The 25,923-nt window shown below is 34.4% G+C and overlaps 1 protein-coding gene across 3 annotated transcripts in view; it reads left to right on the forward strand.

Moving 5' to 3' along the window:
* Zc3h12c (zinc finger CCCH-type containing 12C) overlaps positions 1–24,282 on the forward strand; it is a 68,730-nt gene extending 44,448 nt beyond the window's left edge. For all 3 annotated transcript variants that reach the window (XM_071616683.1, XM_071616684.1, XM_027930489.2), the window contains exons 3-6: positions 8,240–8,379; positions 13,499–13,733; positions 15,746–15,852; positions 16,481–24,282. In XM_071616683.1, the coding sequence (XP_071472784.1) occupies positions 8,240–8,379; positions 13,499–13,733; positions 15,746–15,852; positions 16,481–17,877 (1,879 nt within the window). In that variant the 3' untranslated portion in view covers positions 17,878–24,282. The remainder of the gene's footprint in view (positions 1–8,239; positions 8,380–13,498; positions 13,734–15,745; positions 15,853–16,480) is intronic.
* The last annotated feature ends 1,641 nt before the right edge of the window (positions 24,283–25,923 follow it).

Here is a 25,923-nt window from a genome sequence, read left to right on the forward strand (position 1 = left end):
TATTTGGAATATTAAAACGTGCTATTCTAGATACAGTTTTTAAAATTAGGTTATAGATGCTGTGAAAAGGACTTACTTTTTAGGAATAGCTTTTCTTAGATCATATAAATAAAATTACGTAAATTTTAGACAATAAAGAAGCAAAAAAATCACCTATAATTTCCAAAGCTCTTTAAAACATTATATGGAAACTGTAATAAAATGAAATTTGATGAAAAAAAAGATAATTGATAAGACACCTTTGTTCTCCCCCTTACCCTCACCCCTGTCAAGGCCACATGAAGTATTAAAAGAGGCAGTCTCCTTTAATAGATGCCTTCATTCCTTTTTTAGTTTTCTCCATGTTTTTCTGTTTTTCTTCACATCTACCACTAGTAGATAACATTTTAATTCTAAGATAACACTTCCTGTCCTGCAATTCACCTAGTTAATGATATCTATATATATAACTGAATAAAATGTAATACGTGAAATTACATTTTCTAGAAAAGGCAGATAGAGTGGTTGGCCCAGCTTTCCCATCTTCTAGATCACAGAATGAAACAGATTGCATTAAAATATGTGGTTCCTTGAATTTTTCTCAGCATTACCAAATGCACCTTTATCATCTATTAACCGTTGTAAGTGACTAATATGTTGACATTAATAAGCAAGCATATTTTAATTGTATAGTAGCAGTTATTTATGGTCTTACAGGAGATAGCAAATACTATTTTATTTGTACTTATTATGGAATTGCCTTTTTCTTGAGGACAGAAAAGTAGAATTTATATACTTTTCAGATATATTACAGTAGTCAATATGAATAAATTAAAGATAATCCTATTAGGTTTCTGATAAAAAATTAACTTGCAAAATAATAAAAGCTAATGAAGAAATTTTGCCAAGATAATTTGTGTTCATATTAGCTCCCCTTAGTTTCCAGTTTTTTACGTCATAAGGAAGTGTGCATATGTCTGAAACCATGAGTACCCATCCCTGGATAGAAGTAACTGGGCTCTAGATAACCCAGTTCAAAGTTCAGTAGTCCTTATCACAGCTTAGTCTACAAATTAATTTCACCTTGCTACCCTGCATGAGTTCTACAATGAAATACAGAAATTTCTTTGGGAAGTTGTAATGATTCAAATTAATGATTCATTTCTCATGTGACATTGTAGTTACCAATAATGTTAGAAAGCCTCTTTTTTTCAAAATTTGGCCCATAGCATGAAGGCATTCCATATACTATACTTACATATAAGTGTTTATAAGTATATATAAGTATAGTTTATAAGTATATATATAGTATATACTATACTTATATATACTTATACTATCAGTATAAAAGAGCACATATTCACCAACTTCCAATTCAGAAGCACCTTGTTCCTCAGAAGCCCCAAAAATACTGTCTCTGGAATACACTAACTATATGGTAGTCCTTAGTTTACACAGCAGGTCTCTTTCCCACAAATTAAGGACAAGAGAGAGACATGCTCTTCTAACCAGTTCTTAATTGCTTAGGAACCTCAGAAGAGAAAGTACAAGTAGAATAAACTGTCAAGAGAAAACAGATTATTTTTATGGCCAGGATAAAACAAGAAAAGTTAGCAGAAATTGCAAAATCCATGACTCTAGTATTCACAAGAAGACAGACAAAGATCAAGGCAGGAAACACATTGAAATATATGAGGTTGTTTCATTCCCAGCTTTGAAGCTCCTCCATTACGCCAGTTTTGCTCAATAGTTTGCACCATTTGCTAGTTACTTCCTGTCCTATTTCCTGAGGGGAAGAGTCTCCTGGAGGAGTGATAAAGCTTCATAGTTGGGTTGCATCTCTTGTATCCCCCTCAGTCTTTCACCGTTTCTTTTCCCAATGTCCTGGCTTCTAACAGTAGTGACCTTTTGACTTTTCATTAAGAGGTCTTCTCTCTTAAAAGAAGCAGGTGTCTTAAGAGAGAAGAACTTGGTAGCCCCCCAAAAGGGTTTGCTCCCTTTGTACATAATTTTAATTGGGCAGGTGACATTGTAGTCTTAAGTTTCTTTTTGTCTTTCCACTTTTATCTCCAGTTTTTCTCCCAAACTAGATTGCTGTTGCCAGTACCTTAAAACTTGTCTGTCATTACCATCTAAAATACCTCTCCTTCACTTGTGCTTTTATTCCCTGTAATAAAACTGCCACAAAAGTGGAGAAGACTGACTCTATTCTAATCTGCTCTAAATCCATCCTCATTAATTTAGAAAATGCCTCAGTGAGCAACTGAGGAAAAATCAATGCAAGACTTATCCAATAGCAACAGGGCAACTTCTCCCCAGATCACCTCCTGCAGAAAGATTTCACTGCCATCTGTAGTGACTCACAATCAGTTTTAAAGGCATGAGGAGCAATCAGAGATGTTGGAGGAGGTAGTTGGCTTCCTGCAGCTATCGCACAGCTATGTGATGGGGGTTATCGTTTTTCCCATCATGCCTGTTCTCTAGTCAGGCAGTCAATCAGAAGCAACACTCCATGCAGCAGCCAGTACACATTCTCACATGTAAACTAAAAACATGCCAAAGACCCCTTGGCAGATTTTTGCAGATCTTTCCAGAGCACTGGAAATAACATTTTAAGATGGGTAATATCAGCTGAGAAACAGGGCCTATGTACCCTTATCACATCATATGGTTTCTCTGATAGTCCTGGATCACTTATAAAAGGTAATTGAATCAGTGGAATTTCAAAGAGTTAGAACTGGTGTTCTTCACAACTAGATGAAAAATCAGTTGGTTTGTATGGCAGTGTAGTTTCAGGCTCCTTTAACTGTTTGATATCCTGACTTTTGTTTTCCTTTTTGTCCAAGTTACCAGTGCAACCACTTGCCAACCTAACTACTAGGACAGTCTCTTATGCACATTTTCAAACTCCTTGTTCCTTCCTCTTCATCATTTCTACTTCCCTAGCTATGTTTTCCATGTTGGGTTTAAAGGAGTCTGAGAGATGAAATCCATATTAGAATATTCTAATAAGACTGCAGTTCTGCTTTTTCAAGGGGAAAGTTATCCCCAGACACTTTAGTCATTGGGAACCATCCATCCATCCAAAAGTTCATCACCCCACTCTTCAAGGTCCTAGATTGATGCCAAGAAGCAGCATAGAAGGGCAAATAACTTAATCTCCTCTTAGTTTATTCCTCCATTTTCCTAATTTGTTTTGTGGATGTCCAGTTTACTCTTTCTTTTATCTCCTGAGAAATAAAATAGATGCAGAGACATCAGTAATTCTTTTGAGTAGAGTTTTTCTAAGAATTTTTGTAAATACACGAAATTTTCTACTTCAGTCAACCCTTTCTCTGGCCATTGCAAAGTGGTGTTTTTATAGGTGAACCTGTCCCAAACAGCAGAGTAAAATAAGCCTTTTTTTTTTTTTTTTTTTTTTTTTTAAGGGATCTGCTGACAACATTCGGGACTTCTCATATTTTTTCTACTATTAGCCAGTATCACAGTCAGATGAGATCTTCAAGCTCATATTACCCATTTTGATCAACAGTAACTCAAAATTTGCTGTGAAGATTTGGAATTTTTCCCCAGAAACCCTATCCCACTAAACCAAAACAGTTGGAGGGTAACTTTTTAGCATATATTCAGGGTCTTCTACCTAATTCAAGGTAACCACAATGTCCTCCAATGAAATCACCCAACAGAAGAACTTACTTAAGGTTTACCAACCATCCTTATTGCTAAATTTTTAGGTTAAAAAAGAAATTGATATCTGAAGGAATATACTAATTCATAAATATAATATTATCTAATTTCATTACTCAGGGGAGAAAAATCCCTGAGTGTATGCAGATAGCCCATAAGTGGCTGCAAAGTTATTGTGAATTTTGTTCTTATATAGAATTAAAGCTGGGGTTCTTTTTTAATAAACAGCCAACAGATAGTTAATTGCATCAGTAACATTGTACTTGGACATCCTGTTTTTCATAATTTTTATCAGACTTAACTCTTGTCATTTTCTCATTAGTACCTCCTATAGTTGTCCCTTTTACTATATCTAGCACATATCATTAATCACATCTTTCAACATGCCTCAGTAAGATTTGATTAAGTTCAGTCTCCCCAAACCTCTCCTGATATGTCCAAGTCCCCTACAAATTACCTCTGTAATTTGGAGCCACCTGGTGGTTGTCTGCTTGGACTTAAATCTTAGTAGGAATAATTCTGGGTCTTGGTGTTTAACAGGGACTTCCAAAATAACAGCCATTTTAGGAATTTCTTTTAATTTTTTTTCCTGATCTGGGAGGATTGGCTGTGAAAATCTTGGAGACTCAGGGACCTACCCCTCCTGCATGCCTTTCTCTTCCCTTTAGCAGTGAGGAACATTTGCCTATCCCATGTAAAAATCCAAGGCTGGGCAGAGGATGAAAGCCAATGGCTAATTGCATTGAATCTAATTTTAGGTTACTGTGTAGTTTTACTAAACCCGGATGTAGAATTGCTATGTTTTAGAGAAAGCACGCCTTCAACTTTATAGAGTATTGCCAAATTGCTCTCCCAAATAGTTACATCAATTTATACTCCCACCTGTACAGTAAGAGTTCCTACTTTCACACATTCTTGGCAACATCTGGTGTTTGCAGACTTTATTTTTACCAATCTGATGGGTGTGAAGGAGTGTCTCATTTTGACTTTAATTTGCATTTTTCCACTATTGAACATCTTTTCATGTGTTTATTGGTCATTTGGGTTTCCTCTTCTGTGAATTGACTGTTCATATCTTTTACCTTAAAAAAAAAAAACTGGGTTACTGGTTTTGATATAAAAGAATATTTAATTTATTCTAACTATTAGAATTTTGATTGTTTCTACAAATTGCAAGTCTCTTTTTCCAATATGACATTTCTTTATAAATTATGGAGTATTGGGTAAAGAACTTTTATATGTTCAAAGCTATGATAGTACGTGGTTGTTTGTGTTATTTAACAAGTACTTCCCTATCCTACTGTGAATGTCTCCTCATTTCTTCTAAAAGTTTTACAATGTTTCTTTTCATATTTAAATCTTAGATGTGCCTACAACTTACATTTTGCATATGGAAAGAATTAAAAGTACAGTTTCATTTTTTCCATATGAATGGCCAGTTGCCCTAGTATCATTGGTTCAATAGTCCATCTTTTTCCAATTTTGATTTGTAACATCACCTTATTTTTTTTGGTAGTTGTCAGCGGATCTTTTATTTACTTTTATTTTGTATTTATTTATATGCAGTGCTGAGAATGAGCCCAGGGCCTCACACATGCCAGGCAAGCGCTCTACCACTGAGCCCACAACTCCAGCCCCCAGAATTGTTTTCATTGTTTTTCCATATCAATTTTAGGATCAGATTCTCAAGTTCTGTAAAAACTTCTCTCTGTAATTTGTTTGGTAATATAATGTACTTATATATGTTAACTTGATAGCCATCTTTATAAATTGGGTCTTACTGCTGCTGAAAATGTTATATTGTTTCTTTTTTTTAGTTCTTGTGTTCTTTAATACAAGTTTCTAATTTTCATTTTTTCTATAAAGTTCTTTTTGTTTAGATTTGTTTAGCTTTAATTATTATTACAAATTAAATAATCTTTTAAAGTTAAAATTTTAAATTGCTTTTGTTAGAACCTCATATCTGTAACATAGTAACATATTGTGGTCAAAGGATATTTTATGTATGATTCAGATTCCTGATACCTGTTGAAATCTGTTCTATAGCCTGGTATATAGCCAATTTTATAAAGCTTTGATGTGCTCACAAAAAGATTTTCTATCTATTCCCTGAATTTGTGCAGGATTTGTATATGTCCATTAGATCAAGTTTTTAATTGATTGTTCCTATTATCTATATTCTTATTTAATGTTTTCTGCTTCACCTGTCAATTAGTATGATTGTGAATTTGTTAATTTCTTTTAGTAATCCTGTGAACTTTTGCCTTATTGACACAGATTATGAGTTCATAATTACCATAGTTGCCTGTGAATTGTTCCGATTTTACTATTATGTAATAGCTTTTTTATCCCTAGAAATGTATTTGCCTTAAACTATGCACTTTTCCCTGGTATTGATTGAGCTGTGCCAGTTTACTTTGGTTTATAGTCTGCCTAGTGTGGAAGTTAAGGATGTGTTCAACTGCAAACAACAGAAAGTTGCACTACAGTTGCTTCCATAAATGTGGAATTATTTTTTCTCATATAACAAAGATTGAACATAGATTTGGGTCCATCTGCTCAGAAATCCAGGCTCTTTTTATGTTTCTATTTACGACCTTTCATCCTTATTCATTCCTTTTCTCTCCCTGTGATGCTTTGTGGAGGGTGAGGAGAGGATAATGAGGAAAAAATTTATTATTGGAATTGATACAGTTTCCTATTGTTGAATCTATAGAATTTGTGTCCCATGATTGTAAATGGTCTGGTGTCTCACACATTTTATGAAAGTTTTTTAATGAGAAGATGGAATCTTCTATTTGTACATTGAGTAAATGTGACAGTTACCCTTATTGAATGAAATCACCAGGAAGAAATTGCTTATGCATGCCTGTCTTTAGAGGCAGAAACAATTGTCAACTCTCAATAAAACAAATATCATCATTTTACTAGCAAAGCATAATATAATAGATTTCAAAACAATAAAGTAAAGCAAAAATATAGTAAAGTTTTAGCAAGTTGAGTGTATTTAGGAATACGCTCTATGTGTTCTCTGAAGAGATACCTTCATTTTCTATAGTTTTTCAGAGACTGGTTAAATTTCAGGATTTTCCATGAAACCAAACATCACTTTCTTTTTTCTGGAGCATTTGCAGGCTAGTAGGCAGCCCTTCTTACCTAGAAAATGTGACCTCACACTCTTCCTTTCCTTATGCCATTCTTTGAAACTTCCAATGAATCTGATTTCACCTCTAATCTTTCCCTGAACCGTTAAAACAGGTCTGTGAAACCATGAAACACAATTTCTTGTGTATGTATTTGTAGTCTTTAACATCTATGAAGCAGGTGAATCAATTTTTGTTTTGTACTGAAAATGATTACAGCATGTTAGTGGTTCTTGGGTTTCCTAATGGTTGATGTCTATTAAAAGTTAACAGAAGCATTTACCTACATAATTTCATTCAGCCCTTCTTTGTCCCAAAAATAAAATAATATGTAAGAAAGGGAGCCCTCAGAATTTAAGCTGTAAAGAATGCAGTTAATTACATTCAAGGCAGAAACTTCTTTCTTTAAAAAGATTGAAATTAGTGTTATTTTAATTATTTGGTTAATATGTATAAGTAGAACCTTGTGCTAGATAAATACTTATTGAATGACTCCTGAGTTGGGCATTTTCTTTTAGACACTAAGACTGCTAATCCAATTTTGAATGCCCTTTTGACATCATTAATCCTTGTCCAACACAGAATTGTTGAACAGAAACTAGGTATCTTTTCATTACAGGATATAGAAAGTATTTTTTTATATGAGATAAAGCATTGTGAACGTGTTTTTCCTTTCCATGACTATGTGGTGTTATTTTACATTGGTCACCTAAAAATTTTTGTGCATGACTTAGTCATTATATTGAAAAATATACATAAGAACTATTAAAAAGGAAAAGTTTTTAGAAACTGAAGTATTCCATTTCACTGTTTTTTACAGATTTCTTTTTCTGTGTGACTTTTTTACATTTGATTAAAATTCTTTCTGTGGTTGAAGCCTTTTCTTTATCAAAAAGAACTTGTAAACTTTTTGACTAGTTAATCTTTATAACTTTACATTTGGAAACCTATTTTTTATTTATTTTCTACACAATAATCACTTCAGTTTTCTAATTGTTTTCTCACCGATCTTGATTTTTCAACTAAGTTATCTTAATTTTTCTGAGGAATGCAACTTTATCTTAACTGTCTCCCCCCCCCCCCTTTTTTTTTTTTTTTGCTACTGGGGATTGAACTCAGGGTCGGGCACTCAATCACTGAGCCACACCACCACACCACTACCCTGTTTTATATTTTATTTAGAGATAGGGTCTCACAGAGTTGCTTAGCACCTTGCCTTTGCTGAGCCTGGCTTTGATTTCGAAATCCTCCTGCCCCAGCCTCCAAACCACTGGGATTATAAGCATGTACCACTGAGCTCGGCCTTCACCTTAACTTTCAAATCTAATATTGCTATTATTATTATGCAGTTGTTTCTGTTTATAAACTTGAATTAATTTAATTGAACTTAGGTTTTGTTGTATTTTAAGTATTATGAAATAATCTTTCAGCCATGGAAACAAAGAAGTATTTTCCTGCCGAGGAATAAAATTGGCAGTGGATTGGTTTTTGGAAAGAGGCCATAAAGATATTACAGTTTTTGTTCCTGCTTGGAGAAAAGAGCAATCCCGACCTGATGCTCTCATTACAGGTAAGCTCATTACAGGCAGCTATTTGTTCCTAGCTTCTGTATAATACCTATGTAGATCCCTTAACACTCAGGTATTCTTAATCCACTTCTGTTTATTCTATATGATTGCAGTTGTCTTATGTGGGACATTAAAATTGTTTTCAAGTTTGAAAATTATCTAATTAACTGAACACTAATCTTTACTACATGAGTCAAGACTTTTTTTCATTTATATGGAAACTTTGACTTTTTAAAAATATTTTTTTAGTTGTCAATATACCTTTATTTTTATTTTATTTATTTATTTATTTATATGAGGTGCTGAGAATTGAACCCAGTGCTTCACCAATACTAGGCAAGCACTCCACCACTAAGCCAAAACCCCAACCCCTAAAATTCTGACTTCTAGAGACATGCTGAGACAAGAAGCCTTCTCTACCTTTGCCATTTACTTGCAACAGAACTTGAGCAACACACTGAGCCTCTGAACCCCACTTTTCTCATATGCTATAAGAAATTAGACTGGATGCCAGTCCAGTTCTAATGGTTACAAGTTAAAAAAGACCTCTAAGACCACGGAATATGCTGTCTGGTCAAGAAGAAAATGACTGGGCTGGGGATGTGGTTCAAGCGGTAGCACGCTCGCCTGGCATGCGTGCGGCCTGGGTTCGATCCTCAAGCACCACATACCAACAAAGATGTTGTGTCCACCGAAAACTAAAATAAATAAATAAATATTAAAATTTAAAAAAAAAAAAGAAGAAAATGACTAGTCTCAATAAACTATTTATATCCATACTTTATATTAGTTCATAATTTCTAAATGTATGAGTTTCAGGTAGAGATGTCCTTTGTAACATCAGCATCCAACCCTTCCTGACCTTTTTTCCACCTCTAATATTAACAAAATCTGTGAGGCAACTCTGAAGGAAACCATAAAACTTTTCAAATCAACAACAAATGACCATCTATCATATACCCAAAGGGGTAGATTACTTTAAATGTTCTTTTTATTTACAATTATTAAAGTCATAGTCAAATTATGATAAAATGTGTAGGTAGCCAAGGGTGAAGTCCAAAGCTATGGACTCACATAAAAATGTGAGGTTGTTGAGAGCCACAGCCGAAGGGGCCCCAGCAACTTCTAGCTGATTGGCTTCTCTATGGAGCTGCTCCTTGGGGGACTTTTTTGGCTCCACCCACGTGACCCAGCCAATTGGCCTCAAGAGCAGGAGGAGTGGGGGAGGTTGAGAGGTTTGTGGGAAGCCGGTGGTGGCAGTTGGGCTCTGAGGGTTTTTCCTGAGGAGCTGTTTTGTTTGGCGTGTGGGTTCTAAAAATAAAGTTAGTTTCTTTTGACAAGTGGCTCCTGAATTGTGCCCAGCCAGACTGCGGCATGAGAGCTGGCATAATTCTGCTAAAAGATGTTGGAATAACTCTTTGGAAAAAAATACTTGTTTAGATTTTTATCTTATTCCCTATAATAATAAATTCCAGGTAGTTGAAGATGTAATTGTCAAAAATTAAATCATCAAAGACTAAAAGTAGTCTTTGAGTGGGAGAAGGCCTTTCTAAATTTAAAAATTTTAGAAGTAATTATGAAGGAAAAGATAGATGTAATTACATCAAAAATGTAAGCTTCTACCTTTGCAGAAACTTTCTTAAGAACTCATCAATTATATAAGAAAAACAGCAACAAATAAAGAATTCATGTTCTTAACATAAAATGCTCATGCAGTTCTGTTATGCATGCATAAACAGTTCCTACATTTAATTTGTTTAATTTGTGCACTGTTCTGACTAGTGTGATGAAATCTAATGCTGTCCTGCTCCGTCCTATCCAGAACGTGAATCACATCCCATTGTTCAGCATATCAACACTATTTGTGCTGCCCGCCCATTTCTTACTTGGTAGCCTTCTTGGGTTATCAGATTGACTATTGCAGTGCTTGTGCATAAGTAACCCTTATTTTTCTTAATAAAGTCCTAAAGCTCAAGAGTTATGCTGCCAATTTGGGTATGCTAAAGAGAAGCTGTAAACTAATTCTTCTTAGTGAAAAGGTGAAAGTTCTTGACTTAACAATATGCTAAGTTACTGAAATCTATACTACAATAAAATATTTTGAGAAAAACCACGTTCAACATAACTTTAACAGTATATTGTTATAGTTATACTATTTAATTATTAATTATTTATTTTTACTGGGCCTAATATATAAACTGAACTTTGTGGGAATGTATGTACAGAAAAGTGCAGAATATAGAGAGTTAGGTACTATCTGTGGTTTTAGAGATCCACTGGGAGTCCTGGAATATACATATCCAGGATGGGTGGGTGTGGCTACTGTATTTTTAGACCTACTAGTTCATCTTTTAGGAATAATTCCCCGCCCCCACCCCACCTCCCAAAAATAGCAGAGCTCACAGGCAAAGATTATGACCAAAGATATTCATTGCTATATTATCTTGAATAGAAAAAAAAAAGAAAAAAATTATAATTTCGTTAAAAGAATCCATATATTAGGATTGATTGATATAATAGGTGGAATATTTAGGCAGAAATTTTAAGGGGACATATTCTTTTACATTAACGGTCTGGGGTTTTAGGTTGTTGTTTATATGTTTTGGTACTGGGGATTGAACCTGGGGATATTTTACCTCTGATCTACATTCCCAGAACTTTTTAGTTTGAAACAGGGTCTTGCTGCTTTGCTGAGGCTGACCTTGAACTTGCAATATTCCTGCCTTAGCCTCCAGAGTCTCTATGATAACAGGCATGCAGCTACTGTGCCTGGCTCAGTGTTTAAGTATATAAATGACTTGCAGGCTTCTTAAGTAGGAAAAGAATAAAAATCAAGAAGGAATAATGATAATATACATGTGAAGTGTGGCTGAGTTTGGTTTAAAAACACCAGCATACCAGGTCTCTGAAATTCAATATGCACTTTACTTAGTAAAATGCCAGAACTGTTATTAGAGGTTTTTAAGTGTTTTCTCTCCAAATATAATGATTTTCTTGACTAAAGCCCTCATTCAGGTAACACCTGATAAATTGAACAGTCCAGTGCTCACAGTGCACCAAAAATAATGCAAAAATATATATATATTAAAGGTTTCAGATTCAGAGATTCAGGCTAGCACATTTGCCGATCTTCTCCCCCCCGTCCCCTCCCATGATACCAGGGATTGAACCCAGGGGCACTTAACAACTGAGCCACATCCCCAGCCTGTTTTTTATTTTTTTATTTTGAGACAAGGTTTACCTTAGTTGCTGAGGCTGGCTTTGAACTTGGGATCCCCGGCCTCAGTCTCCTGAACTACTGGGATTACAGACATCTGCCACTGCACCCAGCTCTTCTTCCATTTATTTTAACAAATACTAAGCACTATCTATGTTAACTTACCAGCTATACTGAACCTGTATTGAAGTTAGGATTATTTATGTGTCATCCAGTTAATTGTCCTTTCAACCTCATTAGCTGTTCTATAAATTCAAATTAAGCAAGATTGTGTTGATTATTAGGCTGCCACATTTATTCCTTCAGTCTCTTTATCAAGGCTTAAGGAATATCAGATGTCAGTAAATACCCTCCTGAATAATGAGGTACCATGGATCACTCATGCACATAATACAGTGAATACACTGGAAGTTTTCAGAGTATACATCTTCAAGTAGCTCGTTTATTCATTCATTACATAAGTATTTATTGAGCATCTACTGATAAGTTTCATTTCATGGGCTTGGTGCTAATGGATACAAAGATAAATGAGACATGGTGCCTGTCCCCAAAATTTTTATGAGGGAAACACAGTAATTGTGATATGGTGAATTTTATAATTGAGTCTGGGCTTTTGCTTTCAAATTGGTTTTCTCTGATTTTTTTAAAAGAGATCCGACAATTACATGTCTCTATTAAGTTGAAAAGCACAGTGTTTATTAAGAATTTGCCAGGCACCATGTGGTGTCCTTTACTCATGTTAACTCATGTTACTCCTCATAGGCTTGCCACTGCATTTGCAGACATAAAGAAACAGTCTCAATGAGATTATGATTGCCAGATGTAAGAAGTGAGAGAATCTGAGATTTATCCATGGTTTGCTAATTCTAACACCCTTATATCTTCCATTAATGCTTTGCTGATTTTTTAAACCAAGTTCTGGTCTTAATGAATTCATTTGTGAGACCATCATCCAATTCATATGCCAGTATTAGAGCTAACCCATATCACTCCTCCATTTCCTCTTCCTGTAGAGCCTGCTCATATTTCTGCAGTGGCAATTATACTTTTGCTTACCCAGTTTGCATGTTTGTCTGATCCAGTAAGACTGTGCCCTCTTTGAGGAGATGACATTAACCTTGGTGGTTCTTGATACCTAGCACAACACATGCCACAGAGTAGGCATGTAGTAATTGTTGAAAAGATTTTTGTTTTTAATTACTAACTGGCTATTTGTTGCCACATTTCAGAGAAAAGGACACAGAAGATATAATAGCCAATATTTCTGACCTTATTTCAACTTTCTTGAGCTTTCTGCCTCCTTTTTATTGAGCTTCTTTTATATTTTAAGGTTTCCCTTGACTATCTCTACTACATGTACTACTTGCTTTTCAGATTCTCCTACCATCACACCAACCAGTTAGAAAAACAAACAAACAACAACAACAAAAAAAAAAAAAACTACAAAATACACAAACTTGGGAGGAAAATACCTTCTGCTCTCTCTTAAACCCAACTCATATGCTTTGTTAGAGTGTCATTGTAGCAGAATGTCTAAGAAGCTGTATTCTAGCAGTAATGCTGCTGGTTCTATAGCTTAGCTGTTCTATAAATTTGCTAAAGCAGGCTTTTAGTAAAAGCTTCATGGAATGAAAATCAAAATTTTCTCAATCACATTGAGGTTTATGCTGATCAGGTTTTGTTGTTTTATTTTGTTTTACTATTCTTAAAGCCTTTAATTCCTGGAAAAAAAATATTCTAGGGAGTTACAAATTTTGCTACATCTACCAACTATGAATCATAATCTCTAATTAAATGATTACATATATTCCAGTTCATTAAAAAACTCACAATATATGAAAGTTTTCATTCTATATGTTATATATTTATGTATTCCTCAAATTCTGTCCTTACTATTCTTGCAGATCAGGAAATTTTACGCAAATTGGAAAAGGAGAAAATCCTGGTGTTCACACCATCCCGGCGAGTCCAGGGAAGACGAGTGGTGTGCTATGATGACAGGTTCATTGTGAAGCTTGCTTTTGAGTCAGATGGTATAATTGTGTCCAATGATAACTACAGGGATTTGGCTAATGAAAAACCAGAATGGAAGAAGTTCATAGATGAGCGGTTATTAATGTATTCCTTTGTCAATGACAAGTAAGTAAACCAATGCTCTTGCTTCCTTGAAAATATAACCATACCTGGCAGCTGTTAAGAATCCTTTTTATTGTATGGTAACCAGATCTGAGACAGGTTTCTTCCAACAACTGATCTCCCACTGATCCTCAGTGGTAGTCAGAAAAACTGCAAACTTGTGCTATGGAAGGCTCTGAATGAACGACAGGCCCCTGCCCTTCCCTGAAACTTCTAACAGAGCACCTGAGGCCAAGAAAGTTTAAACTCTGAGGGTGAAGAACTCCCATCTTCACCCTAAAAAAGATACTTTTCACAAGTCAACTTAGAGCATTGATAGCTTACTAAAGGCATGATTTTTTAAAGTTTGCAAAACCAATATAAGACTCTAGTCATAGTCACAGTCTACAAGTTGATGAATGGACAAATGACATGAACCAGCATGTTACATAGAAATGAATATATTTATAAATATGAAGAAAAATATCATCTTTGAATAATCAAAAATGCAAACCAATCTAAAAAGTATTTTATTTCTCATCTTTTTTTAATAATTTTATTTTTTTATTTGTTTTTAAGTGGTGCTGAGGCTTGAACCCAGTGCCTCACACATGCTAGGCTGAGTGCTGTACCACTGAGCCACAACCCCAGCCCCTCACCTATTTAATTCACAAAAAATATTTTTGTGTGTGCCTTATGCTTTTAAAGATGCATGTAAACTGATGTACATTTTAGCAAAATTTAGCAGAAGCTTCAAAAATATGTTTGCCCTTTCAATCCAATATTCTCATTTCTTGGAATATATAATGAGGAAAAAAGAAAAGACCAGGTATGTTTGTTTTTGTATTGTTTATAATTGCAAGAAGTCAAAGGAAACTAAAGATGCAGTAGAGAAAGCAGTCACGTTACAGTGCATATCCTACTGGCATATTATTCATCTGTTCATAATTATTATTATGAAAGCTATTAAGAAACATGGAAAAATATTTTTATGTTAAAAAGATAAAGCAACAAAAAGAAAACAAAACAAAAAAGACAAAGCATGGAAAATAATTGTATTAAAATTGTGTGGTTGGTGTGACTTGGTCTTTTATTTTTTAACTTTTATGTTGATACATTGTTTTCATGATAGCAACACTGTTTTTGCCAACTATTTATTACTCAGCCATTTTGTCATTTCCCTAAGATTTCATACATTACTTGCATTATTCTTATTTTGTAGATAACTACTTAGGCTTATTTCAAGTTCTAGCATTATCGTGACAAGTAGTATAATTCTTCAATCATAATTTCTTTTTATCATGCACACTATAAATTTTTTTCTCCATCGTACAGTCAATCCAAATAATAATAAGTTTACTTCCTTAAGATTTTTTATCCATTTCATCTAAGAAGTACATTTACTATAATAGGAAGAGAATAGACTTTGAACAGTCAGTCATAATTGAATATTTCCTATGTTATGGGACACTAGATAAAAATTACTTAATTCTTTTATACCTAAATTAGAAAATTTTATTAATCTGTAAAATGGAGCTAATACTTCATGGGATTATTGCATGTAAAGTATCTGACACATAACTGGTGTCCAACAAGTCCCTGTGTTCTCACTGCATTCCCCTCTCTTCCCCTCCCTTCCTCAGCTGCTCCATCTTACTCCCCACCTGCTTCATACAACTTCACAACACAGATGTTTACAGAACTCTCATAAAATTTCATTGTAATCACTTTCTGAAATCCTTAAAAAAAAATCCCAGCACTCCTTTGAGAAGAAGAAAAAAATTAAAAGACGCTAGACTCAAAATTTGTTTGAATTAAAAAACATACAAGTTCAGCTTAAGATATTTTACTTTAGTTTCTAAGAAAGGAGAAATTTGTGTAGTGTTTGTCATTTTTTTTACTCTGTAAATATTGAATCAAAAACTTGGATTAAAATTTCAAATTATCTTAGAGTAAATAAATCTTTGTACAGTATCTTTAGAATTAAATTATCAACCTCCTATTTAAGTATCATTTTTTTACTATCTCCATGTTAGGTTTATGCCCCCTGATGACCCTCTTGGCAGACATGGCCCAAGTCTGGATAATTTTCTGAGGAAGAAACCTATTGTTCCTGAACACAAAAAGCAGCCTTGTCCATATGGTAACTTTCTTTATGAATACTTAACATTTATATTTAGAACACAATATATTGTTAAACTTTTGTTAATAAAAGTCAGCATTTAAAATTTTGGATGGCATAATATGTGGTTCTTTTGATTGTAATTAAATTTAAGAAAATCCCTTAATTATTTTTACCTATTTGGCTTCAATACATATGAATTGCCATGAACTAAAATGTGGTTTGAAAACTCAGTTAATTCTATACGATGTTTTTAGGTGGGTAAAGATTTAGAATTCATCTAGCTAGACACAAATTAGATAAGCATGGCTTTATTATAATATAGCAGCACAGTTATTCTTCTAAACAGAATTTCCTACCTGATTATATAATCCCACTGGAAGAGAAGAGGCAAGTGTGAGTTGAGAACATGTGGTATTAGCCAAAAGCTGTGAGGTCATCACTAATCATTTGGCCAACTTTCTTACTGCTCTTGCTAGTAAGGAAATGAAGACTAAAAAGTGACATTTCTCATGAGTATGGAACAGAAAATAACACTTAGCACATCTCCCATTTCTGCTTTCTTTCACAAGTTAAAATACTAGTGCCATGCTGATTTTTCAGAATCTGATGGTACGCTACTTTACCTAACTAATTTTACTCTTCTTAGGAAAGAAGTGTACCTATGGACACAAGTGCAAATATTACCATCCCGAAAGGGGCAGTCAGCCTCAGCGGTCAGTGGCTGATGAACTTCGTGCCATGTCTAGAAATACAGCAGCCAAAACTGCAAATGAAGGAGGACTGGTGAAAAGCAACAGTGTTCCTTGTAGCACAAAGGCTGATAGCACTTCTGACGTCAAACGAGGTGCTCCAAAGAGGCAATCAGATCCAAGCATAAGGACTCAAGTCTACCAAGACCTAGAAGAAAAGCTTCCCACCAAAAACAAATTGGAAACCAGGTCTGTACCTTCCTTAGTTAGTATACCGGCTACTTCTACTGCAAAACCCCAAAGCACTACATCTTTAAGCAATGGCCTTCCATCTGGAGTTCATTTCCCACCTCAGGATCAAAGACCACAGGGACAATATCCTCCAATGATGATGGCAACCAAAAATCATGGAACGCCAATGCCTTATGAACAGTATCCAAAATGTGACTCACCTGTTGACATTGGATATTATTCCATGTTAAATGCATATTCAAATCTGAGTATCTCAGGCCCAAGAAGTCCTGAAAGGCGTTTCTCATTAGACACAGACTATAGAATAAGTTCTGTAGCTTCTGACTGCAGCAGTGAAGGGAGCATGAGCTGCGGGAGTAGTGACTCCTATGTGGGGTACAATGACCGATCCTATGTCAGTTCTCCTGACCCCCAGCTGGAAGAGAATTTGAAGTGTCAACACATGCACCCTCACAGCCGCCTTAATTCCCAGCCTTTCCTGCAGAATTTCCACGACCCCTTAACCAGAGTGCAAAGTTACAGTCATGAAGAACCAAAGTTCCATCACAAGCCTCCTCTTCCACACTTGGCTATGCATCTGCAGCACCCTGCTGTGGGTGCCCGGTCTAGCTGTCCTGGTGATTACCCCTCTCCTCCAAGTTCAGCACACTCGAAGGCACCACACCTAGGAAGGTCCCTAGTGGCTACCAGAATAGACAGCATTTCTGATTCCAGACTCTATGACAGTTCTCCTTCAAGACAAAGAAAGCCTTACTCCCGTCAGGAAGGGTTGGGAAGCTGGGATAGGCCGAGTTTCGGAATGGATGCCTATGGGTATCGGCAGACTTATTCCTTGCCTGATAACTCTACACCACCGTGTTACGAGCAGTTCACCTTCCAGAGCCTACCTGAACAGCAGGAGCCCACCTGGAGAATACCATACTGTGGAATACCACAAGATCCTCCAAGGTACCAAGACAACCGGGAAAAGATTTATATCAACTTGTGCAACATCTTCCCACCTGACCTTGTGAGAATTGTCATGAAAAGAAATCCTCACATGACAGATGCCCAGCAGCTTGCTGCAGCCATTTTAGTGGAGAAATCACAGCTGGGTTATTGAAAGATGATGCATCATTGTGGTGTTTAGTAGTTTTTTGTTCAGCTCAAATGCTGAGGGAGGTTTGCTACAATAGCACATGTGATCTCCTTCTCAGCAAGGAGGTTATATAGTATCCATTTATGTGAAATACTGTATCATGGAATCTGTATGTATAGCCCCACTTGGTGGAAGTATCACGGGATTGCTTTACATTCAAACTTTTTTTTAAACATTTCCTTTTTAAAGCTATATCCTTGGCTGGAAAATTTTCCAGTTTGATTTAATAGATGTATCTGTGATCTTTGATATTAATCTTTGGTGCATCAGGGGTTTATATGCAGCACTTTTTATCTTTGTTTCATGTTTTATTAACTTGGTGTTTATCTATCAATCGCAAGCAATTATAATACCTTCAGAATGTGGAAACTTTGACTAGACCTAGCAAACTATTTTTTCAAGCGAAGCTTAATTAGAATCTTTTACAGCTTTTTAAGTTATTTTTATTTGGGGAAAGTGGGCTTCTTTGTGCTATAATCATTATTTATAGAAACAAAGATATACTACAGCACTGACTTTATATTTTAGACAAAATGTAAGTTACCGGTTTATGTTGAAAAGGGTAACAGTATATATTAGAATGATTTACAATATGGCACTTTTCACTGTTGTATTTTTGTTTGGATTTTTTCTGTTAAGAATTAGTTAACTTAATATGGTCAGTTTAAAAGAAAGCAGATGCAATCAATGGAAAAATCATTTCCATTTTTTTATTTTTATTTTTTTATGAATAAGGCAAAAGCCGTAACTGTTACAGGTTAGAGCTTTGTTATCCAGCTATGATGTGCTTCTAGACAGTAGGAATGGAATTGAATTCCTCGATTTCCATTAACCCGTATTTTTAATGTCTGTCTATTTGTTTGGGGGGCACAACAATACTGGATAAATAACCCTTTCACAGTACTTGCCTGTTTTTAATGAATCTAATTATTCTCAGTGCAACTTTTATATTTAATATACTCTAGCTTTCCTGCTATTTATCAAGGCTGGCCTGAGGTGGTTTTATGTGTTGAGGATATGCAACATTTATTGATACTGCACTATAGAAGTGGTGATGGAGGAGTGTAAATGGTAACTTAAAATTTTTGTAAGATACTGTATATTTTCCATTTCCTGAAGGTAGTTTTTTTGGGGGGCCTGTTATATTATTAAGGCCAGACTCTTGCCACAAATAGTGTAGTTTTAGATACAGACTAAAGTCTGTTCTAGTATTAGTAAGGGATATTTCTGGTTTCAAAGTCATGGGTTTTGCTTGTTGCAGTTACATTTCTATGGACTAGAAGATAGATTTTGCAGTCAGCGGCAGTCAGTCATGTGATTGACATAACTTGACTGTTCCCTCCAGATTCTGGATTTTACTTAGTGTAGCAGACACATTCAGATCTATTACTACAGTCTGCCTGGATGCTCTGGTCATTGGGATTATTCTACATGCCATAGTTTGAAGTAAAGCCCTGAAAAACCAGAAAGTACCTTTTACTGTTGATACAAATTGTATCTTTTTAACTATAAGAACTATTTTGATTTGTAGATCTAGTAAAAAACACAAATGTGTAACTATGATTAGACTTTTGGGCAACATTTTATCCCTTATTTAAATACAAATTTTTAAAGTAAAATTGAGGTCTAGAATAGGGTAGAAAATAAAAGTAACAATTTAGGTAAATAAAAGTGTCTGTCTTAGTTTTATATTATATATTAAAATATATTAAATAAATTTATTGGCATTTTCTTTCTCCTAAAACTTATATAGTCTGAACTTAAAATAAAGGTAAAATGCTGCCTGAAAATAATGTCCAAGCATCTTTGACTAGGATAACATTTTCACTACTTGTGTGACACTGTGTGTTGCATGAAGTAGGATTTGGGTATACAGTAAATGCTTCTAAAAGGCATTGTGCATTATTGACATATCCAATAATCTGAACCATGTTCAGCAAACTTAATTCAGGAAAGTGATGTTCTACACAATTATTGCTGTTGTGTTTGAAGTGAGTGTGGCATGCATCTGTACCCAAAAGTAATGCAGGTGACGCCACACAGACCATTTTGAGTGGTGTCTGAGCAACCCGTACTCACTTGTGAAGTTGTTTTCCTTGATTTTGTCAGTCATTATCTACAGAACAAGTTTAAATACAGAGGCTAAATGCGTGCCAAAAGTAGGGTTACAGATGTGTAGTATGTTTTATGTTAGTCATAATCTAAGATTATATAGTATAAAAATCACTTTTAAATTATTCTTATAGGTTTTGCTTCCATTTTCTTTGTAGCATTTTAATTATTTGAAGATAGCCAAATATTACTAAATTGTTTTAAATGAGATTTTAGGTGAAATGGATATAACTTTTTAAATTTGACCTTTTAATATTTTTAGCTGGCTATTTGTCATGATTGTTTTGGGAAAATAATGTACCCTGCCATCACTTGTACTGAAGTGAGTAGCCCTGAACTACCCACAAATCTTCCAGTATAATTACTTGTAAAAAATAGCCATTTTCTCGGGGCTGGAGTTGTGGCTCAACAGCGGAGCACTTGCCTAGCATGTGTGAGGCCCTGGGTTCAATTCTCAGCACCGCATATAAATAATAAAAATGAATAATGATAAAAAGGTCCATCAACATCTAAAAAAATATTTTAAAAAAAGAAATAGCCATTTTATTATATCAAAAGGACAGTTTGTTCCTATTTTTTTTAAAAATACCAGTGTTGCTTTCAGAGTTTCAAAATGAGATAATTGGCAGACTTTGGGTATAGCAAACTCTTATTTATCTTAAGTAATACCTAAAAGCAGTCCATTGTCAAATTAAATCTACAGCTGATCGCAAACCTTCATTTAAGCAAAAACTTTCTCCCTAATTTATAATCCCTATTTATCAGACTTGCTAATAAATAACTAGAAAGAGGTGTGTGAATAAGTAGTGAAATTGCCAATAATGGTCAGCTGAATAGGAAAAAAAAAAAAGAATTCAGACTGGAATATTCTGCCCCTGAATAATTGTCAGTTGACTGTACTTTATACAGTAATTAGCCAGTCTGTTGTCTCTGTGTCTTAGTCCAGAGGGAATAGTATCCAACTGGCCATATACTGGCCCTTAGTATTTCCTCCTTTCTTGCATGTGATGCAGACATTTTTGGTCTCATTTTTATGATCTCTGTATCCTGATAGAGTTTGTCATTAACTTAAACATTGAAAGAAATGCTCACCAGTATAAAATATTTGATACTGGTGGAAACTTGAATTTTGTGTTTTTATGAAAATGCATTTACGAGAATATGTAATATAACTAAAGAAGAGTGTCTTATATATATATACATATACACATACATACATATTTGTTATGAAGTATTAAAAAATGGGAGGGGGGGTTCCTTTGATGGCTAACATTTCTGTAATTGAACTGTTTCACTGAGTTGTAGATGACCAAGTCTAGGGTCTGGATGACCAATGATAGGATTTAGAACCACTTAAAAGGAAAGCAACTCTTCACTGGTTTTATTCCTGATATTTTTAAAGAATTATTTTGATAATTTTAATAGATGTGTAATTTTAAAATACACAAAAAACTTAAAGTAGTATTGATTATACACATGATTATTTAACATGTTTTGTGGATGTAACTATATGTATATAGACAGTAATATATTTATAAAACAAATCTACTTTATGTTGTAGTTCTTTATGGTAAGTGGGAAGATGCTTCTGTGTGTGTGTGCATATGTGTGTGTTTTGAAAAGTCTAAGCCTTTTCATGCCTGATTTAATGGCTCTTATATATTTGGTCTTATTATTCTTTCTATCCAGCTTCCTTATTCAAGATAAACAAGATGTACAGTTTCTGGCCATTCTGTTGGCACGTGGCCCATCCATTTTTTTATTAATCTGTAATAATTCATAAAGAGTGCCTGAGTGACCTGAAATAAAACAATTTTTTTGCTAGAGATAATGCTTATGTTCCAAAAGACAAAAATTCATCTGTGATGTTGAGCTTCCAGTCCACCAACAAATATGATGAAGTATAAAAACAAGCTAAAATATACATATATATTAGAATTAGAGAAAGCTGAGTGTTAATAAAGGCAAAGTAGCATGCATTATTTTGTTTGGTTTAGGAAAATGTCCTGGAGCAAGTGTTGACAGACTTTTTCTATAAAAAGAATCAATTAGTAAATAATTCAGGTTTTGAGAATTAAATGCGCTCTCTCTCTCTCTCTCTCTCTCTCTCTCTCTCTCTCTCTCTCTCTCTCTCTCTCTCTTTCATGCGCGCAGGGGGTGGGGGGGCGGAGAGAAAGAGATAGACATGCTAGGCAAGTGCTCTACCACTGAGCTACATCCCCAGCTTTCAAATGGTCTCTTAAAAAAAAAAAAAAAAATGCTCACCTTCATCTTAATAGCAAAAACACAACCAGGGACAATATGGAAATAAAAGAGTTGGCTGTGTTCCAATAAAACTTTATTTAGAGAAATAGGCAGCAGACCAGATTTGCCCTGTGGGCCATTCCTGGTTCCTGCCTTTGAGGGAGAAAAACAGACGCTGTGAGTAGTAAATCCTGATATATGTTAATATTAGAAATAATAATTTATTTCATCTGACATTCAGAGAAAAATCAGATAGTTATTGATGTTCTTCAAAGGATGATTGTGATACAGTCATATTAAAGCACCTTAATGCATTTATGTTTTTAAGATGTTCACACCATTATTTATTAGATATTTCTTGTGTTTAAACACACATACACACAAACTATAAAAAAGATAATAAGTCTTGAAATTTTTTTCATGAGCTTTGTATTTCTGTTGGTAAGTGTGAGTTCTTTACGTTATCTTTTGTTTTTTAATGGCCTCTTGGACCAAAAAAAAAAAAAAAAAAAAAAAAACTATTGTATTTTGAAAATTAGCGTATAATTAGCTACAAAATTTTTAAAGACTGCATTTATCAGTTTTTTCTGTTAGTTTTGGCCTCTAATAATTGACAGATCTGTGCTTTAAAAATGATTTTAAAGAAGATAAACAGGCTGCAATTTCACATTTTAGTTTTTCTCTGTAAAATTAAAAATTGTGACTATATAATGATCTATAATGTGAATGTTACAAGTGACTATAAGAAACAGTGTATCTCTGCTTTCTCTGTCCAAATGTTTAGATTTTTAGACACCATAGGGCTATCCATGATGAATGATATTCTTAATGTGATAATGTATAGTTCTGAATTCCTTGGAAGTACACACTTTTGGGCATCCTCATTCACAGTGTTCACATTCATGGTGTTTCAGCAAAAGCATCATAAGAACATTAAATTGATGTGAAAGTTACTATTCACTTAAATAGTTATGCTTTATTTTAAAATTGGAATACAATTCTACCTTTTAACAGTGTTTATTGTTTTGTCTATTTTTGTTTCTTTAATGCTTTCTGTGAACTTACTTATTGTTCCTGTTATAATAGTACTGTTATATTAGAAGTGGCTTTTTTCTCTAATAATCTTTAGATTTAAAAACAATTTAAGGCTCTCTATTGACCATTTGGCAGAGAAAATATCTGCATGTTTTAATTTAGTTAAAACTTGTAAAGTTTTACTTTTTAAATCATGTAATAAATTTTCTGCTTGGGTATTTCAGGAAAAAAATGTTGACCATTAAAGCCTTGGCCATCTGTTTTTCTAAAGCAGCTTATGTCTCAAAGGAAAAAGATATCGAAGAGTAATGTTTTGGTTTTATAAAGAATATGTTTTCGATTTCCTTTGGTTTTTTAAATCATAAAATTATAAATTTTCTATCTTATGTAAAATAGTAACAAACATGCAAACTTCTGCAGACTTAGTATTTTGTTGTAGTATACCAGGTTACTGATCTTATCTTTTCCTTTTAGTTTTGGTTTTCTAACCCATAGTAGTATGCTGATAGTGGAATTCCCTATTTGATTCTGCAAACTTTTCTTACAGGAAAAGTAAGTTAAAGAATATGTTTAAAGCAACCATTTGATAAGCCAGTATGATTCTATTTATCTCTGTCCTCTGTGTTTCTGTAATGGAATTTTTACAATTCCAAAAGCAATTTATTAGAACTACTGGAAATCCTTGATAAACAGATATTTGATTCTGCCACTGAGGGAGAGAAATTAAAATATTCGTTTTTCTTATGGTGGTTTGTTTTTGTTTCATGAAGAGAAATTGGTCTCATATGGCAGCATAGATGCTAATAAATAAAAGCATTATCCTTCTGTAGTCCATAGCTTACCTGCATTCAGTGGTTAATAACATTATGAGCATTCTGTAAAGTAAGCTCATGTTCAGTGTCAATGTAAATGTTAGCACCAAAATTAATTCCTCTGAAAACTGAAATTAAATGTCAAAGACAACTAGTCATAACTTAAGATGGTGAGAGTGTTTTCTTTCTAGTCAGTCACGAAGGTGTGTGTATGTGGTGATTTTGAAGTGTCATCAGGTATCTGGCCAAGACAGAGTGATTGTTAATAGTGACCTTGTCCATAGAGTTTTTAAGAAATGTTGGGTGACATTGGTGTCCTTTTTCTCATTATGAGGGCTGGCAAGTGATTAAAAAATATTGCTAAGGCCCCTTTTGTGGGATAATAGGTACTGGAATTCTGCATTAGGTTTGAGCACTAATGTATGTGAAGCCTCAATACATGCTTGGGGCTCAAGAGAACCAGGGTCAGTACATCTGCCTTTAAGTTCACCTTGCAGTAGGGCTGGAATTTGCATAATCAAAAGTTGACTATTTAAAAAAAATAGTCTGAATAGATCTCAAGGAAGAGAAATGGAAAGTTTTAGTTTTCTGGTAGTTGAAACTGAAAAACCTAAATCACTGTAGGAAACTGTACTGCTTCTGAGAAATACCTCCACAGGTTAAAAAAGATTTCAGACAGTTGCTGGGATTGTGTTCCAATTCCAGTCCTGCACCCGTTGCTATGGTAATGTCTATATCACACACAATAGGTAGAATCAGGGCAAATCATCTTTCATAGTCTTTTTGAAACTCAATTGTAAAATGATGTTCATGCCTGTCTGACAGGCTTATTGTCACCAATGGGATGATGGTGATGGCAGTAGGCATGAGGATAATTGAAGAACAGATGCAAATGTATACAATGCTGCATCTATCCCATTCTTGCTGAAGTGAAACTGGGATTTTCACTTTCTCCCAGCTATTTCAGAAACTGTATGTTCCTTACCCAACTGTTCTAATAATTTTCTGTCAGTGAAAAGACACTCTATTTCAGTTACAGTCAAAGTAAGTAATGAGATGTTCCAAGGATCTCCATGATTTAATATACTCGTTCTATCAATGCATAAGATATTATTTCAGATAGCAGATTTTTTCCTCCTATATTGCTTTTTAGACCTTTGCTTTTCTTATTTCAGATAGCAGATTTTTTCCTCCTATATTGCTTTTTAGACCTTTGCTTTTCTTGTTGTCTTTTCCCTGAAATTGCTATTTTCCGTTATCAGATACTCTTTTCTTCCTTCTTCATTGTCTTAGCTTAACCTGTTTAACTGGGTTCTTATGGATTTATACAGTGTATTTTGACTTTGTCAGAAGACTTGATTATTGATGTTGACTTGTCAGAGAACTCAACGTATCCAAAATAAGTGTTAGGTAGGGAGGCTCTCCAAGTACTTGGGAGGCTGAGCTGAGAATCCAAGATAACATTAGATTGGGTTGCAGTGTTAACTAGAGCTAGTACTTTATTCTTCCCCATCTAGTACTGTTGTCCGAAGAGAAAAGGTTACTACATATTGACGAGTTAAGTAATATTTGAGGAGTATTGTAAAACACAACTATAATGATGAATTTATTCAAAGCAAAACACCTGTACCTGAACCTTTCTTGAGTTAAGTACTTACTAGCATTTGTACTACAACCTCAGGTACCCTTATAGAGTTCATGTTTTCACTTTAGTGTTTGAAAAGACGTAAAGAATTTTCTTAATCTTTTAACATTTTAAAGGTTTCCCTTAAAATTTTTAAAGTAACCTTTTAAAAATGTATTCCTG

This window comes from Marmota flaviventris, chromosome 9, assembly GCF_047511675.1.
Source record: "Marmota flaviventris isolate mMarFla1 chromosome 9, mMarFla1.hap1, whole genome shotgun sequence".
Taxonomy (NCBI): domain Eukaryota; kingdom Metazoa; phylum Chordata; class Mammalia; order Rodentia; family Sciuridae; genus Marmota; species Marmota flaviventris.